This window comes from Ostrinia nubilalis, chromosome 23 (genome assembly GCF_963855985.1).
Source record: "Ostrinia nubilalis chromosome 23, ilOstNubi1.1, whole genome shotgun sequence".
NCBI lineage: Eukaryota > Metazoa > Arthropoda > Insecta > Lepidoptera > Crambidae > Ostrinia > Ostrinia nubilalis.
In genome coordinates, this window is record NC_087110.1 from 10,799,379 (window position 1) to 10,818,938 (window position 19,560).

The 19,560-nt window shown below is 40.8% G+C and overlaps 1 protein-coding gene and 1 non-coding gene across 2 annotated transcripts in view; both read right to left on the reverse strand.

Moving 5' to 3' along the window:
• LOC135083235 (facilitated trehalose transporter Tret1-like) overlaps positions 1 to 19,560 on the reverse strand; it is a 39,253-nt gene that overhangs the window by 18,296 nt on the left and 1,397 nt on the right. The window contains exons 2-3 of the mRNA XM_063977973.1: positions 7,010 to 7,178; positions 2,753 to 2,940 (exon numbers count right to left, since the gene is read on the reverse strand). Of these exons, the coding sequence (XP_063834043.1) occupies positions 2,753 to 2,940; positions 7,010 to 7,178 (357 nt within the window). The remainder of the gene's footprint in view (positions 1 to 2,752; positions 2,941 to 7,009; positions 7,179 to 19,560) is intronic.
• On the reverse strand, positions 6,493 to 6,564 carry Trnag-ucc (transfer RNA glycine (anticodon UCC)). Its single transcript has one exon. It is a non-coding gene; the product is annotated as a tRNA-Gly (tRNA).

Here is a 19,560-nt window from a genome sequence, read left to right on the forward strand (position 1 = left end):
CTCCTCGCCTCGGTGAACTGGCTACGCTTCGGTGACCTCTTCGGGGAAACCGAGGGTTTTGCTTGTGCAATTGCTGACGAGGTAATGATGACGAACAACTACCGAAAATATATCTTGAAGGACGGTACGGTCAACATTTGTCGAGCATGCCACCGTCCCGGAGAGTCACTCAGGCATATAATTTGTGGTTGTTCGCATCTTGCTAACGGTGAGTATTTGCACAGGCATAACCTAGTAGCCAGAATCATCCATCAGCAACTTGCTCTTCGGTACGGCCTTCTTGAATCTGAGTCGCCATATTACCAGTACCAGCCGGTGCCAGTTCTTGAAAATGGTCATGCATTGCTCTATTGGGATCGGTCTATCATCACAGACAGGACTATTGTCTGTAATAAACCTGATATTGTGGTGGTTGACCGATCCCAACGTCGGGCAGTGCTCGTTGACATCACCATCCCGCATGACGAAAACCTCGTGAAGGCCGAGAAGGAAAAACAAAGCAAATACCTTGACTTGGCCCACGAGGTGACCGCCATGTGGGATGTTGACTCGACGATCATTGTCCCGATAGTTGTCTCGGCAAACGGACTAATAGCGAAGAGCTTCGACCAACATCTAAAGAAGCTCTCGCTAGATGGTTGGCTCAAGGGTCAGATTCAAAAGGCGGTGATCCTCAGCACGGCACGCATTGTCCGGAGGTTCCTCAGCCTGTGACCCTGACCACCGGTAGCTTGGGCCCTGCTCCGCTGCCAGCGGGTTAACTATTTTTAAGATTTTTGTTTTTATAATGTATTTTTATTTTTTGATAATTACATTGTAAAAAGAAAAAATTAAAAATAAGAAAGAAAATTGAATAAAGAAATAATAATAAAAACTTTATTTCCGAAAGGTACACAACAAATTCAAAAAAATCACTGGTGTAATTAAAACAATTGGATAACTTAGGACTTACTAGCAGTCCCCAAACTAGGTAATCCTGTATTATGGGGACTTGAGTTTGGAATTTGAATTTTATACAATGTTGTTCGCGGGTAATGTAAGTTCGTGAAATTAAACTAATTATTATTACACAAAATAAAAAGAAAAGAAAGTTCAAAGACAGCCTGGGTGTGAGCGAGTGTGTGTGTGTGAGTGTGTGTGAGTGTGTGTGGTGTGTGTGTGAGTGTGTGTAGTCTGTAAGAGAGTGTGTGAGTTTGTGTGTGTATGTGTGTGTGTGTGTGCGCGTAGGTTTTTGTTTGTTTGTTCGGTCACTTAGCAGTGGTAAGCAGAAGTTCCGTGTCACTATATGAAAGGGAGAAAAGCCACCTGGTAGTCAGATCTTTGACTAGTTGAGGAGGAGTGGACTTGATGTCGCACACCGCCACTGCCCTGTTGTAAATTAACGGGAAAAGATAATTCCTTTGCCTTTTTGCTATTGAGGTTATTGTTTAAAAGCGCCCTATGTCTGCCTTTCTCTAGAATGATCCCACCGCCCGTAGTATGCACGTACCTGCGAGAGCATGGTGAGGATGGAGCAGCAGAAGCCGCCCAGGAAGGAGGTGACGCACATCATGCGCACCGACGTCGCCAGCACCGTCAGCAACCACGACAGGCTGCAGGGCGCGGCCGCTAGCGACAGCACCCGGCGCCGCCCGCTCCTCACGCCTCACCGCCATCATCATAAGAGCACCCTAAGAGTCTTTTAAGAGCGCTCTTACAAGTACCAAAAGAGCCTTTTAGACGCGCCTTAGAGCGGCCAAAGATTCTTTTAAGAGCATCCTACAAGCCTCCTAAGATCGCTCTAAGCACGCTTTAAGATCGCCCGAAGACTGTGCTAAGAGCGCCCTAAGACTGTCCTAAAATAAAGCTCCAAGAGCGCCCCAAGAGCACCCCAAAAGCACCCAAGTAGCGCCCCAAGAACGCCCCAAGAGCGACCCAAGAACCTTCTAAAAAGCGCGTCCTAAGAGCCTTCTAAGAGCGTCCTAAGATTCTTCTAAGATCACCCTGATAACGTACTAAGAACGCTCTAAGAAAGAGCGCCTTAAAAGCCCTCTAGAATCCTTTTAAAAGCGCCCTATGTCTGCCTTTCTCTAGAATGGTCCCACCGCCCGTAGTATGCCCGTACCTGCGAGAGCATGGTGAGGATGGAGCAGCAGAAGCCGCCCAGGAAGGAGGTGACGCACATCATGCGCACCGACGTCGCCAGCACCGTCAGCAGCCACGACAGGCTGCAGGGCGCGGTCGCTAGCGACAGCACCCGGCGCAGCCCGCGACGCATGGCCCGTCGTCATGATCATAAGAGCGCTCTAAGAGTGCTCTAAGAGTGCTCTAAGAGTGCTCTAAGAGTGCCCTAAGAGACTTCTAAGAGCGCCTTAAGAGCATTCTAAGAGCGCTCTAAAAGTCTTCTAAGAGCGCTCTTACAAGTAACAAAAGAGCCTTTTAAGAGCTTTCTAGGAGCCTTCTTATAGTAACGACCTTAGATACTTCTACGAGCGTCCTACAAGCCTCCTATAAGATCGCCCTAAGCACACAATACTGTGCTAAGAGAACTGCTCTAAGACTGTCCTAAAATAGACTACAGAACGCCATTAAAGAGCGCCCCAAGAGCGCCAAAAAAAGAGCGCCCTAAGAGCCTTCTAAGAACGCTTAAAGGTCTTTCTAAGGGCGCCCTAAGAGTGAATTCAGAGCGCCTTAAGAGCGCCCTTAGAGAGCAGCCTATGAACCTCTAAAAAGCGCTATAAGTCTGCTCTCGTCTAGCCTAGTTCCACCGTACCTGCGAGAGCATGGTGAGGATGGAGCAGCAGAAGCCGCCCAGGAAGGAGGTGACGCACATCATGCGCACCGACGTCGCCAGCACCGTCAGCAACCACGACAGGCTGCAGGGCGCGGCCGCTAGCGACAGCACCCGGCGCCGTCCGTGACGCATGGCTGCCCCGCCTGCCATTCCGCCGAAAAGCGCTCCTGGAAGAAAGAAATCAATCGCTAGACTTCATCACAGAAATGTATTCTATACATAGAGATGTAGAGAGATGCCAACTAATGTGCTAAGTTCGAAATTCAGTGTCGCATCTACAATATGTGCTCAATATTCCCTGCGGTATCAGTACTCAACGTTCGAATAATCTTAAGTGTAGTACTTAAGCAAGCAAGCAATATAAACTGTTTACATTATAACGTCGCTGCTGTCATCATTGTTGTCACGAGCAATGTGTTCTATTCTTGGGCATATTGCTGCGAGACCGGCCCCGCTCCCTTGTCACATCTCCCTTTAGTTTCTGTGATCTGTGATTTTATATCTATAAAATCGAAAAGTCACTGACTCACTCACTCATCACGAAATCTCAGAAACTACAAGTGCTAAGAGTTTCAGATTTTGCAAATTTTGCATTTTAGAACGTAGGTTCTTACAAAGACTGGATTTTGCAAAAGTCAACCCTTATGGGGGTAAAACGGGATCCATACGAATGAAGTCGCGGGCAGCCGCTAGTACCTTATACTTACTCATACTCGTAACAGAAGAACCACGTATTTCGTAATTCAATCATCGTACATAAATTGTTTTCATACTGCAGGAGGAGGACCGTCTCCAATTTCCTCTGGCTTCACTGACTCTTTTATAATGCGAACATATTATAGGTTTGTTAGGACGGTTCCCGCAGAAGTACATCTGCTTGTTCTGGCTATTGGACAACTTGTAAATTATCTACCTACATAAAATTTGTTAATTTTTCATGTAAGTGACTGTAATGTTTTTAATGAGAAATAAATATTCTTTAAACCTAAACCTAACAACTAGGGACTGAAATTGCTGCCTGTTGTTGTCTTTCCCGAATACTATTCTTGCCTTTTAAGGTGAGAGTGGATAGGCACTTAGACTAGGCGCAGACCATCGATTTTTAGTTGTGCCCGATTTTAAATTGTATGAAGAATCGGCCAAATTGAATCGGCGTAATGTGCGCACATCCATACATGCCCATACTAATCAACTGCCCGACTAAACTATCGGCCTACGAAAAATCGATGGTCTGCGCATAGGCTAAACTGAGCAGCTTATGTACCAACCTAGACTGCATCTCACTTGACATCCGGTGCGACTGTGGTCAAACACCTGCCTTGTTCTGGATTACAAAAAATTGAGGATTTGGCCTACACGTTTTCTACCTTTGTTGATGGATTACTATGTTTTGAAGACCGATCTCTTTTGATTCCCTATAGGTCTGAGTAAATCCGTTGTGGCTTACATTTCCCCCGGGACTTAGTTTTGATAAAGCCTCTATTAGCCATAGCCTAGATATGCCACACATACATCTCTCTTACACAAACTTCCTAGTCGTTATATGAAGGGAATAAGAGCTAGAATGGCTTAGCAAACTCTACGGCAAGAGATTAAGGTTCAATCAATCAAACTCGCCCAATTCGCGAAACAAAATAGTGACCGATTCGGAATAGAAACAGCTTAACGACTCGGAGTTTTGCTAATTGATTTTTGATAGCGATGTTTTAAACTGCTGTTCAGTTGTTTTTACTACATTTTGGTGAAACAAAGAGAATCTATAGATAACTAAAACACAAACTTTGAAATAAAACACTCAATCCGTTTTAGTTCAAGAGTTCGCTAAGTACTGAACTCTTGGTATCCCTTTGCCATAATAAATCTATGGGAGATCATGTTTTGACCGTTAGTTAGATTTATTTATACTGCTTACACAAAAATCTATACTTCTATACTATCTTTACTAATATTATAAATGCGAAAGTAACTCTGTCTGTCTGTCTGTCTGTCTTGCTTTCACGCCTAAGCCACTGAACCGATTTTGATGAAATTTGGTATAGAGATAGTTTGAGTCTCGGGAAAGGACAATAGGATAGTTTTTATCCCGGTTTTTGAAACAGGGACGCGCGCGATAAAGTTTTTCTGTGACAGACAAAATTCCACGCGGGCGAAGCCGCGGTCGGAAAGCTAGTTGACCAATAATTGAAACACAAGTTTGAAACAGTACGATTAGGCGGTGTTATAGCTAGGAAGCGACCTCTTTCAATCAAGCCAGAGAGAGGACAGCTGTTTAAAATGTAGGTAAAGTGATCCTTGAATTAAAAATTAAGCTAAAACCCTTTGCTGTTTGTACAACAAAACCTTACAAGTACTTAGCTGTTTACACGCTTGTGTTTTCACTTTAAAATTAAGTGTTTACGCTTTAGCCTCTACTCTGTTGTTCCAGTCCTGAATTAATCTAGGGACGGGGTAATTTGATGGCTCCACACACAACTAAAGTGGGTTTCGCTAAACGTTATAGTTTACTCTATGTAATGTAGGTACTTTAAGATCGCGACCGCCAAAATTGGACCTAAAAACAGTTAAGATGTTTGAATAAATTACAGGTTCTAGATTCGGTTTCTTAGGACCAAGTTTGAATGTAGCTGGTTTGATAACAATATTGCTGACTTGTAGGAATTGAACTACGAGTACTGGTTGGTTATAAAAATGTAAGACGAGTGTTAAGTAAATGCTGAGGCGAAATATGTTTGTCTGTGGCCTGAGTGGACAGTATTTCTAGAATATAGAGCCTAGTTATTTTTAAAATAAGCTTTAAAAGGCTTTTTTTACGTAGGATAAAAAGGAGGACTAATAAGAAAAAATGCAAGAAACTCGATAACTTTTGACAGCTCCTTCTTCAAAGTTACAATTATTTTATAATATTGACGCGACCTACTCGTACGTAGTCAACGTTCTAAACCGTTTTGCCTTCCATATAATCCTCTAAGCACCCTAAAGGAGAATCAGAACGTAGACATTAAAATCTTGACCGGCCGTTTACCAAACGACCACGACATCTATATGTATAGAGGACAGCGTTACTTAGCGTCCATTACTTTTTACATTTATGGTGGCGCGGTGGCTCGAATAGCCTTTAGCCTGCGCCACCGCCATTAGGCAGATTACCGTCACCTCACGATGACCCAATGAAGGCAAACATGAAGGCAATATAATTATATGTTACATAAAATGATCGGATATTTGAATTCTAGACTCCAAATACAAATACGATCAAAGTTCAGTCTAAATCTCTTCAAGATACGATTTTTGTTTTTACTAAAGTCGCTGACATAGTTCGACGGATTAGTAAGCTGATTGGCAATGAGCAGGGCACATAGTATGCCGAACTGAGAATTGATGGGGCAGCAAGTTTCTGGAATGGACGTCACGTACCGGCAAAGTGTCAGCTTTGAAAAATACATCATCATAATCATCATCATTTCAGCCAGAGGACGTCCACTGCTAAACATAGGCCGCCCCCAATGACTTCCACATCGCCCGGTTAGTAGCGGCCTGCATCCAGCGCCTTCCTGCTACCTTTATCAGGTCGTCGGTATACCTTGTAGGTGGACGTCCCACGCTGCGTAAAATACATCTGCACCAGATTACTCAAAACACAAGTAAGTGTTACAGAGTTTAAATAGTATCTAACCTTAGAAATAACTCTATCAAAAAACGTATAAAAAACAGCAAAAGTGTGCGTCGGCCGGGAATCGAACCCGGATCAACTGCTTGGAAGGCAACTATGCTGACCATTACACCACCAACGCACTTACTTAAATTCATACTAAATTCAGACCACGTTCTTTGGAACAAGTGTATTCTTGAACAGTAAATATTTACACAAATGGGCTAAGTTTTCAGTTTATGTGAAGTCAAAGTTTTGTAATAAAATTTATGTAGTTAAAGACGTGTTTTGAATGAAACATTCGAAGTCAAAGAGCTGCAGAATTTCGACACTGAAATGAAATGAATTTAATTTTAATTCTTTCGTCGAAATTCTATTAAATTACAAACACAAATACAGTACAGTAGTTAGGTAGTTTGCTTTAAAAGTTAAGAGTTCGATAAGAAAAAATGTTTCTAGAGTGACGGTTACGGATATAGGAATAATATTATACCGGTTTCGGTTACGGTTACGGATATTTTTTTATTTCGGATATCCGAAGGTTTTGGTTACGGTTACGGATATCCATACATCCCTGGTAGACATACCCAAGAAAGACAACGACGCCAGCCACGAAGCCTGCTGGTCGGTCAGCTGGAAGTCTCTCCTGGTGGAGTTGGCTCCAGGTCCTTGCAGCGATGCGATGGCAGGAGAGCTGTAGCCCTTGCCCAGGCCTGCGGAGAATGGGGCAAGTGACACTGCCAGCGCTGCGAGCACCTGGAAGGAAAGATTTGTTAGAAATATTTGTTATTTCAGTTTGGCTTTAAATGGACGAGAATGTCGAATGGTATTAAGTTCGCATTATTTACTGTGATTTATATGCATATGTTACGGTTAATATGATAAATTGAAAATTATGAATAATAACCGGTTATTATGAATAATTACCGACAGTCGCGGTAAAAGTGATAAATGTATAACATTTAACAGTGATTATTTAATAATGCAACCTTAGTACTAACAAATATCATAAAAGAGAACTACATCTTGTGTACGTGCTCTTGTACCTACAGCCAACATTTTTGAACGTTTTGATATCATATATTAATATAATTTGGCATAATGAGTTTGGAATGTTTCTTGCATAATATTACTTTTCCATGATGCCCATAACATAATGTTTTGATTTAAAGTGAAAAATAGGTTAAGTTGCGGCGGGGGTGGCCCTTGGGCCACCCCTAAGCCGCTTATTTAGTGATACACACATAAATGACCTCATATTAATCACATTTACCAAATTATGAGGTAATTATTCATAATATCCGGCGATTATTCATAATTTTCACATTTATCACATTGACCGTAACACATATAAGTTTTAAATTAATTACTTATTGAGTAATCAGTATGGATTGTAAGATAACGAAGTAGATTTGTTTTGCATTTTAACCCTAGGGCGTGGTTATATTTGAGCATCATACAGTGCGACCGTCTATAATTTTTGACCAATTATTTCAAGACACGAAAACTCAAATACTAAACGAATTATTGTTGTGCGAATTAAATATCGAACGTTTCAAAGATACAACTACTGATGAATGGTCAAGATACGCGTGTAAGTGGCCCTACATACTACCTAAAATCTGAATTTTCAGTCTGAAAGATCGAAAGATTGGTGTGCGTTAAATATCGAGCGTTTCAGAGATCCTGAAGGACCTGGTAGGCACATAAGACTATAGATTTTTGTTGCAAAATCGTCTCTATTACAACCACGTAAAATACCTCAGTGTTAAGCTTCACGTGCCACTGTTTGTAGTCGCGTCACGTCCGCGCGTGTCTCAGAATACATTACTCACTGACAATACGCCAAATTACCTATTACGGGATACGTGCCCGAAGTGCTTTTATCTTATTTTATGGGGTTCTTACAATGTGGTGGAATTTTATGAAAATTTTGCCTTCCTTTGAGAAAAACTTGGCTGAAGATTTTCTCTGGATAAAATCGCTTGTTTTAAGTAATCTAATTATCGAGATGACTGATACACAATACAATCAATAAGAATTAACAAATTAATAAATTGAAAATAATTCAATAAAACCAAGCAGCACACTTTTAGTTTGATAACTTACTTTGTTTTATGCCCCTTCAAAATTGGGTGAGGGAATTCACTTCAGAACTATTAATTAATTTAAAAAATAAGAACATAGGCTGAAAAAAGAATTTAAACGATTCCAAAAAACACAATGAGATGAGGCATATCCTCATTGCAAGCACATTAAAAGCAGGCTCTACAGGATCCAAAATAGCCCCCGGGGTACCGCAACCCTAATATTATTCGTAATGAATATTAAAATATTAATGGTGGGCCAGGAAACTCCGTCCATTAGCCTACAGCACAACGAGAACAGACAGCGCAGTCTGGACAAGTATAAAACGTTCTGGGGTTTAAATTGCTGCTCGAACGATGTAAGTTACTGGAGTGACAATAAAGACTAAAGCATACGAAAAATTACTTTTGGTTTGTGTGACGTCTAGAAGAGTCCTGTCCCGTTATTAGGAGAGAACATTAATGAGAGCTTTCAGACTCCTTTACAAAATTGCTTTACTAGTCCAATACGTAAAACGTGACGATTGAAAGTGTGGCATTTCATTTTCACCGAGGAAACGTGTTACGAAACGTTTTACTACTTTAAGGGGCTGAAAAATTAGAACTGCCTAAGGCGGGAATTGAACCGACGAAGTCAAAGTCAAAGTCAAAAAGTCAAAGTCAAAAGTCAAAGTCAAAATTTCTTTATTTGTTTGGACTAATAAATAGTTCTTACAAATCGTCATTTTGCTCTTAAGGAGCCTCTACATGTCTCATAATCTTTTTACCCTACCAGCGCTTCGAGACCAACATTTGGCAAGTGCTGAGAAGAAGCGCCGCAACAAACTCAGTCACCACTGTCTGCCGGTTAATATAAATAAATAGAAATAGTAGTAGTAGGTACATTCGATTCAGGAGCAGTTCACTGAATTTACCATGCATTCTTGTATGGTGTATCTTATAAGAATGGGTATACAAGATTGCGTGGTATATTAAACAAGGTAGTGACGTGCTAATATCTAGACTTACATATTAAGATACTAGTAGAAATGACTCGCATACATAAATTTGAATAACTTGGATTGACCAGTCCCCGAAAGCAGCGCCTGTTCACAGACATGACGAGTGAACCAGCCATCGCTTCACTCGACCATATTAGAGGGAATGTAACGAACGAATTAATTTTATTTTGTCGAAATTTAAATTAAGATAATTAAACTTATCTAACAAATGCAATATGGTCTGTGGTGCTGTTGTCCGTACTTTGCTGACCTGGCAGTTCTATTTGCTCTATGCCCAGTAGCTGCCACTCAGGATCTCCTGTGTTTCGCATTACCATCTGCGAGCCGACGCTTATTGTAGCGGACAAATGAAGTGTATGCTTAACATAATTGAAAGTGTAAAACGACAGTTTACACGTGGGTTTACAGCTTTAAATGGATGAGGTTTATGCCACTGTTTTAATTTAGACAAACTATGTGCCAAGTGGAATAAAAACTCATAAGATAGATCCCCAACATTATATTTACTGTTCGTGTTGCATCTTTTCTTAAAGGTTACATAACCTTTGTTTTGTCTCCTGTCATCCGCTTTGCACTGGAGGGAAGTCGAACCTTAACTTCGAACTCCTCCTATGTTCTTCTGATTACTTTAGTTGCGAGTCCAATGACAGTTAAACTTTCCCCCGGCACAAACTCGACCTTCACTGGTTGGGTTTTTGTTGGCGGTCAAACTGTAGATCCTGGCTACACAGGAGTTGCAGCGGTGGGAATAGTCCCGTAAGCTATGTGCCCCGCCCACTGCTGCTAAGTTTGGCCATTCTACGGATGATGGAAGCACCTGGATACGGGCAGCACAGGATCGGTCGTTGTGGAAATCGTTGGGGGAGATCTTTGTCCAGCAGTGGACGTCATTGGTCTGAAACGAACGAACGGTCGAGTGGGTTCACCACCGTAGTCCAGCGGTCGACGGTGTTCGAACCAACCGTTCCACGGATCTCGATTCGACATTTTTGGGCTACCTATACTATAGAACAAACAAACGTTTAAACTTTTTGATATACACATACAATGATAGCTTAATTTACTCAGGGTGGAAACGATAAGTGTTCTCACGCGATTATTTCTAAATTATACAAGATATCAAAAAAATAGTTACTGATCCTGAAAGTGCTTCATAAGCTCTATCAAACGAAATTAATAATAGGTTACAGAATAAACTGGATCTATCCGAAAATTCAATGTTTCCAGCTTCCATACATTTGGTAAAATCACCCTGTATAGATCGGTTCAATGTGTACTTGTGTAGTACTAAAGCGCCAAAGCCTGCTAATCCCAGAACTTTAACCTTTTTACCCTAAGCTTAAAGTCGCTCGCAGTCAAGCCCCTAGCTCATTAGCGACCGCGGCTCGGACGAACGCGGGTAAAAAGTTGTGCTGGAGTTGCCCGACTCTCGGCTGATTTAGGCCGAAAGTACACCAAGGGCTCGTCCTCATGACAATCCTGTTTTGCCGGATCCAGCACAGAATAATAATAAGTACTATCCAGTAGGTAAATCAAGAATGCGCAACACTGTATTGTCGTATGAACAGTTGAACACACTAAAACAAACGAAAATTTCGAACGGATTTCTTTTTGCGGGACACTGCAAACGGGATGTTCGTGTTAACGTACATTAAAACACGTATACTACTAAACGGAGTCCTGTAAAAAACAGTTCCTAGAAAAAATGGGATGTCTCCATCGAAACAAACCCTTTTGGTCAACTTGTTTCATCAACCCGTATGTCAAAATCATCAAAACGTTATCGCTCGCGTGTCTCTCTTTAAAAGCTGATACTTATAAAACAATTTATTTAGATAAGTTATTCTCATGGTCTCTGAAACACTGAATTTCATCAAAACTCTTTCAGAATTTCTTGTGCTAAACTGTAAGCTGTATGTTTTACAAATAAAGAAAAGAAAGTAAAACAAAATTAAGAAGTTTTAGCGTGAAGGCGTAACAAACATCCATCCATCTTTAGTTCCTTACACAATTTTACATTATTTTATAAGTACCTAGTCGAACCGTTTATTGAATTATTTGTTTAACCTCTAGCACAAAGGCTCGGTTTCAGGTTGATTGATCTAATTTCGATCTTATTGAATAAAACACGATGCCTCCCATTTTCCTTTACTTCGTAAGATCTTTGAATGTTCGTTTTCACGTGCTTGATATTCGATATCGAGGAGCGAGCAAAGTACCACGGCACTTCAAGCTTAACTGCCTTATAGAGAAGCTATAATAGGTATTATGAACAACAAAATGTTGACAAAAATGCGAAAAAGGGGTTATTGTCAATTTTCCACAAATTTTACTCGTCACAGAAAATATACATGTCTTGTGTACATTTCGAAAAATTTATTACCAAAGTAGCCTTATTTTGGATTCGCCCACTCACGAAGGCATGACTTTCAGCGTTATACTTAATGAGTTTCGAAAAACATTTTTGGACTGACGAAAGGGATCTAATCCTTTTTTTACGTTTTTCCTTAGGTATAAGGTGAATAAGGTATTTTAGAAAGTTTGGCGGGACTATCCCACCTCTCGTTCCCACCGCTGCAACTCCTGTGTAGCCAGGATCTACAGCTTGACCGCCAATAAAAACCCAACCAGAGTTTGTAAGTCAAATAAAAAAGATTGAACCGAAATTACACCAAGAAAAGCTGAAAAGACGAATTTTTTCAGACGAAAAACACATTTCAATCAATTTTGTATTACGAATATTAAAAACCACATGTTATTCAATACGTAGATCCATTCATGATGTTCATTCACAATCAGAACATCCATTTTCAATTACTTCACTTCTTTCTTTCTTCCAAACAATGAATTAGAGATGTTACAATGGTTCGATTCCGTTTCCGAAAGTTCGGAACTTCCGATTGATTTTGCGCTTTCGATTCCGATAAATTATAATCGCAAGTCATATTGAAGGTTGATGCATTAGCGGCGTACAAACTACAGATAGATTAAGCCTAGGTGCAGACCACCGATTTTCAGTTGGCCAATAGTTGGGTCGGGCTGTTGATCAGTATGGAGATGTATGAAAGTGCGCACATTACACCGATTTGGTATCGGCCGATTCTTCATACAAATTAGAATCGGGGCCAACTATCGGCCAACTAAAAGTCAGTGGTCTGCGCCTAGGCTTACACTTACCAGTAGGTTTAGGATACATGCCACGATAAACTTTTATCCAGGCATTTTATCGATTTTGTACGACACGATACGAAAAAATTTGATGCATAATAATCTATCTATAATCTATACTTAGGTATAATAAATCTATAGAGAGGTCAATTCTGTACATGAAATATATTTTCAAAATAACTATCAGGGGGTGATTAGTGATCGATACTGATGCCAAAAATACAATCAGTAAAATGTTTGTCTGTCTGTCTGTCCGTCTGTATGTTCCTTATAGAAACAAAATCTACTAGACGGATTTTAACCAATCTTGGTACAATTATTCTTCATACTCCTGGGCAGGTTATAGTATACTTAGGAATTCCCACGGGAACAGGAATTAGCGGGAAAATCCTTTTGTATAAACTAACTAAACCGCTTAAGTTAGACGCTTGAAATTTGGCATGCAGGTACCTTAGTAAACTTAAAGCTTAGTTACAACAGGATATTGCAAAATTCCCACGGAAACGGGAGTTAGCGGGAAAAAACATTTGTATGAAAAAATCTAAACCGCGTAAGATAGATGAAGGGGGTAAAACGGGATCCACGCGTACGAAGTCGCGGGCGGCCGCTAGTATCATCTAAAATCTTCGATAATATTTTATCATGGTCATTCATGGTGTATTTTACTGCACATACTAGCCCGGCAGGTATGCCTATCGTTCGTTCGTTTCAGCCAAATGACGTCCACTGCTGGACAAAGGCCTTCCCCAAGGCTTTCCATAACGACCGGTCCTGCGCTGCCCTATGTTTTTAGGCAATAAGAATATAACTGACGAAGATGACGTATAATAATTCTTAAACCTGACCTTAATTCTCTCTTCTGCCTCAGCCTCCGATCCAACGTATTCCACTTTGAATACATGCCCAAATAGCACCTGCGCGAATAGCACCTGGCCTATTCTTATAGCACCTATCGAATTTTGGGCAGATGTTACTTATTCAGGAATTTTTATATGGATAGGTTTTCTAAATGGAATAATCCAGGTGCTATTTGGGCGGGTGCTCAAAGTGGAATACGTTTCCGATCCCGGTTTCGGTTTGTTTCGATTTCGGTAGGTTTGGTAACATCCCTACAATGAATAAACGCAAAATGGAAGAATAATAGAACAATATCGATGGACAAACAACCGACCATTATGGCGGCTCTGGTTATTTGTTCAGCATTCGGGGTTTTAAAGCAATTTACGCTATTATGTTTCAGGAATAATATTTCAAGTTGATTATCGATTCGTTTGCGATTGGTTCGCAAACTGAATTCTAAGTGTTCTTGTTATAACTAGGCTTGCCTGTGTCTTCGTCCGCGTGGATGTTACTCTGGTATCTACATAATGTAAAATTCCATTTAAATCTTGGATTTGGGTGAAAGAGTAACAAACTCACAACTTTAGTAACTACCCTAGTTTACCTATTAATTTTAGAAGGGTTTTAGATGCAGGGTGGGACGTCCACCCTCAAGGTGGACCGAAGACTTAATAAAGGTAGCAGGAGGCTGAATACAAGTCGCCGCCAACGGGTTAGTGTGGAAATCATTGGGTTATCTATGTTCTGCAGTGGACGTCCTATGACTGAAAATTATGATGATGAGGAAAGGAAAGCACTGAACCCTGATATCAGACATTATAAGTTTGACAAACCTAGACTATAAACCTAGGTATTAAAAACTTATGTGAATGAAGTCTCTAAAACTTTAAAGGCTAAGTCGGCGCCGTAAGAAGTGGGTTGTCAAGAAACCTCGCAAGGTAGACTGGCAGCATAAATCTGACGCTACTACAGACGTCTTATAGTCTTATATGCTAGTGTTGTTCATTTGAGATATCGATAAACGTTTACCGGCACTAAAGGGGGAAGAAACTGCTAACCATCGTCTTGAGTGGAGGTGCCTGGTACAGGAAAAAGTTTACGACTGCAAAGAGCAGAGAAAATCTGATCTGGATTCGAAGCGAGATGCTCTTAAAGCCAGACCAGCAGCGGCTATCATTTACAACTACATCAGCGGTGTCCTAACGTGTCGTCATTGTTCGCGCACGTTTACTAACAAGATTGGCTTCTGTAGCCATAAAAACACATGATAGGGCAACACAGCGTAGCCCTCTTATTGCGGACTAAAAGGAATTTGTGGCGGTTACCGTAGCCGAAAGCGGCTTGGGAGAATTATAAACGTTTACTTTAATTTATACTTTCGGCTGAAACGAACGAACGAACGAACTTTAATAGAGACCATCGAGTCCATTGATTTCGATAGTGACACGATTACGGGATTAGTCCCACATCTCTTTCCCACCACTGCAACTTATTTAAAGCCAGGATCTAGTTTGGCCTCCAATGAAACCCAACTGTTTTTGTGAAAGATTGAGAAGTCTCGGGGATAAGTTCCTGTTTTGAACTCCCAATGAATTTAATCAGTATCAGTGATGTAACTACACAAGTTCGAAATAAATTATCCACTTCCTTCTATTTCAAAGCGGCAGATGTCTGAATTGTTTTTTTTTAGAAATGAAACATGATTGCTTATCTTTATTTTACTTTGTCGTAATACTTTTGGATGACAGCGTAAAATCGTCAACACGTTTCTACGAACATCATTGATCCATCAGACAATATTGGACGACATGTTTGCCCTAGATAAACAGTTGGGGAATATGTTGGATGTTTGTCGATATCGATATTCTCATTTTCTCATTTACTACTACACTAACAAACGTCGGGCGTCCGACCGTGAAAATCCTTTTAAAACAAACTATGACAATATTTGGGTCATACTCTGTTAGGACCTTCCGCCATTAATTTTAGAGAAATTACCTCATTTTATTGTAAAGTAAAATTCTCACTCGTAACACACACACACACATAAATTTAGTTTACCAGGTGGGGACCATTAGTTCTTTCATCATCGTCATTATCATCATCATTTCAGCCATAGGACGTCCACTGCTGAACATAGGCCTCCCCCAATGCTTTCCATGTTGATCGATTGGTAGCGGCCTGCGTCCAGAGCTTCCCTGCTACCTTTACGATTAGTTCTTTGTATTTACAAAACTATGGAATCATTTAGGTACCTATGCCACGCTAAAATCAAGTGGCAGTGGGCGGGGCACATAGCTCATAGAGCTGATAGCCGCTGGGGCAGGAAAGTTCTTGAGTGGCGACCACGAACCGGAAGACGTGGCGTGGGCATTCCTCCCACTAGGTGGAACAACGATCTGGTGAAGGTCGCGGGAGGTGCCTGGATGCGAGCAGCGCAGGACCGGTCTTTGTGGAAATCCTTGGGGGAGGCCTTTGTCCAGCAGTGGACGTCTTTCGGCTGAAACGAACGAACCTATAGTGCATCCTGATTTCTAAATCTTTAAAACCCTTGGCTTGTAGGTCACACCCTCTATTTGCCTCTGATAGAGCCGTGCTCCTGCAGTGGAGACTAAATGACCAGATGATGATGACGATGGTGGCAGACTTCATGTACAGGGAATAAACAATGGGCAGTTAATTGACCGTCCGGTGCTGTGGTAACTGGTGCCTTCATAATTTCCCGGTTCCGGCCTTTTGATTTTACGTGGCTCGATTCAGAGGCAGACGCGATCAACCATGTTTGTATATTCGTAGAGTCATAACAATATTCAGACTGTTATACATGTCATACGTTTTGTATGTTTTGGATAACTGGCATTACTCTCCTACTACCATCCGACCTATCTGGAAATTGCAGGAGGCCTATGTTCAGCAGTGGACGCCCTGTGGCTGAAATTATTACTCTCCAATTTTTAAAGACATTAATGGTATCTTTTGGTTTTTGACACAAAAAGGCCAAAAATATATCTATCTTACTACTATTACTAACTATCTTGAGACCTTGTTTAATTTTTTTTAAATTTATTTTGAAATCGAAATTCATGGATATCTAATCAAATTGGGAGTGTCATTTAAGGTTATATTGAGATAAATAATATTATGCTTTTTATTTCTATACCCTGATATTCTTTACGGAAAACCTCCCAATCCTTGCACCACCCGCCATGTCGATCGTAATTAATAACCTGCTGTTGACAGATAGTAAATTAATCATACAGTTTCCCGTGTTTGGGAGCTGTGGAGAAGGCTGAAGGGCATTGACACTTGTTGTATTGAAATTTGAGTTGATTTATTTTGATATTGGTCGTCTTCTTCTATTGCCATCTAACTCCTCCCATGTTCTTCTGATTAATTTCGTTGCGGGTCCAATGACAGTTTAACTTTCCCCCGGGACAAACTTGACCTTCACTGGTTGGGTTTTTATGGCGGTGAAGCTGTAGATCCTGGCTACACAGAAGTTGCAGCGGTGGGAACGAGAGATGGGAATAGTCCCGTATCAAACCAAAAAGTTTGGGGAACTTTAACCTACAACTTTGCTGTTAAAAAGACAAAACTAGTGAAGGTCTTCGTCTCAGGGAAAATTACACTGCCATGCCCCGCAAATTATGTTAAATACATAAGTAATGTATAGTTCCATGTATTCTCACTCAATTAACCCGCCCTTAGTAAGGACCTCGTCTAAATGAGATGCCCATCAATCCATATCGGCTGCCTTGATCGCCTAATGACATGATCAAGTCGAGCTATTAATATGAAACCCTAAACTTAACCACACATTTGAATCCTAATACACGTATGTACAGTAACTCCCCTTTGTTCGTTTCAGCCAAATGACGTCCACTGCTGAAAAAAGGCCTCCCCCAAGTATTTCCACAACGACCGGTCCTGTGCTGCCCGCATCCAAGTGATTCCCGCGACTTTTAGCGGATTATTGGTCCACCTAATGGGAGTACACACTACGTCTTATACAATGTGACCCATTGGTTAATGATATAAAAAAAAGGATTGATTGTACCTGTACAAATGTAACAACTTTTCTACAGGAACAATATCCAAATTCACAAAAAAAATTACGTCACCATAGTGGGATGACATCATCATCATCATTTCAGCCACTGGACGTCCACTGGTGAACATAAGCCTCCCCCAACGACTTCCACATCGCCCGGTTGGTAGCGCCTTCCTGCTATAGTCCAGTCATCGAGCACGCACACTCACTGCTGCCGCCCGTCGCACAGTCGCTACAGCAATATAATTACGCGCGAGCGATAAGGATAGGTAGCTTGGGGTCATTGGACGAAATTCTACGTACTCGGCGACCGGACTTTACCTTTATGAACTGTGGAAGTATGTTACCTGTGTGTGGTGAGCCTACTTTACTTACGTCTCTATTGTATTTATCCCGAACTGTCAACATTAAGTCCCCAACTCCACACAAGACTTTGGGATCGATATGGTATATTATTCTTGTACTAGCCGTAGCCTAAATCTAACCGACAGTTTTTATTATAAACCTTTAGGGTTTTTATGTAAAATATAGGTAGTTACAATGCCCTGTATATCTTCAAACGCTCAAACTGCTTGCAAATGTACGAAATGGGCGGCTTGATTAAGCAATTTAATTCGGCCATATGCTAATACAAACACTTTAAGGCTGAGTTGCACCACCTAACCTTGACCGTAACAATGACGATAGCCGGTGTTTTTTGTATGGAGTTTGACAGATTTTTGACGTTTCTCAAAGTTAAAGTAAGATGGTGCAACCCAGCCTAAGTTCTTCCCTAAAGTACTGGAAAAAGCAGCGTGAGACGTGGATTTATTTTTTACGGATCCGGCGACTGGGACCGCGGTCCCAGTTAATTGCGGTCCCAGTCGCCGGAAGCCTCGACTTCGAGGCTTTTCCATATAAAGGAGACCAAATTAATATCTCGTTATCTTTTTAAGCCAAAAACTTGCCAACATGGAATTTATCCGGCGTTCCTTTTTTGGCACTGCCCAGGGATCGATAACGCACATTATTCTTGCCCTAGTTCAGCCGCGGACATCCATTAGGGCACAGATTGCCGCCAATTATGACGCTACGTAGCGTTTGGACGTTTTTATTTTTGTGTTACGTGGAAATCATGGGTGGAGCAAGAAATGTTGACGTTTACGAACTTGTTTTGTTTTCGTTTTTCTTTTGTTTTTGTGTCGTTTGTTTTTGTTTTTTGCTTGTCACAGAAATAGGTCAACATTGGCATAATTTGATTTTTGTTTCTTATTTAACCTTGTTGTCCTTAGTTTGACAGATTAAAGTAAGTACTGCCATTTTTCGTACTATTATTATTTAATTGAGAAACTACTTAGGTTTTATTTCTTTAAATTATGAATTTATATCCAAGTAATATTAACTAAATATGTCATAATATTATTATGGTCGTGCACTCTAAGAGATACGTAGGACTTAGATCACGAATTAGAAAACCCAAATGGTGCTCTTATTTAGGTATCAAACAATAAAAAGGTGTCAAATTAAGCTCAACAACAATTTATATGAACTAAGTATTATGTAGTACTTATTATTATTCTGTGGTATTACAGTAAACCCGATAAACAGAACTCGTATAATTATTTAGAAAAGAGCTCAAAATATCCAACTGTACTCAAGAGATCCTAAATTACGTATTTGAACAAACTCCAACCAAACAAACCGGTACAAAAGCGTGAGTCAATTTGTCAAAAATATCCCGAACTTTCCTCCACAATGCCGTAAATGCCGTAACATTACGTAATAAGCTTCGAATGTAATTGTTAATGGAAGCTTTCGGCCCCGGAAAGTTTTGCCGAAATGTTGTTTCAATACCGGATGATTCAATTAAGGATTTGCCACACTGGATGCGTTCAGCGTTGGAAAAAGTGAACGCAGCCCGCATCATGTATGAATAACATTATCGGTATACGTTTTTATTGTTTGTCACCTGTCATCCGCTTTGCAATGGAGGGAAGTCGAACCTTAATTTC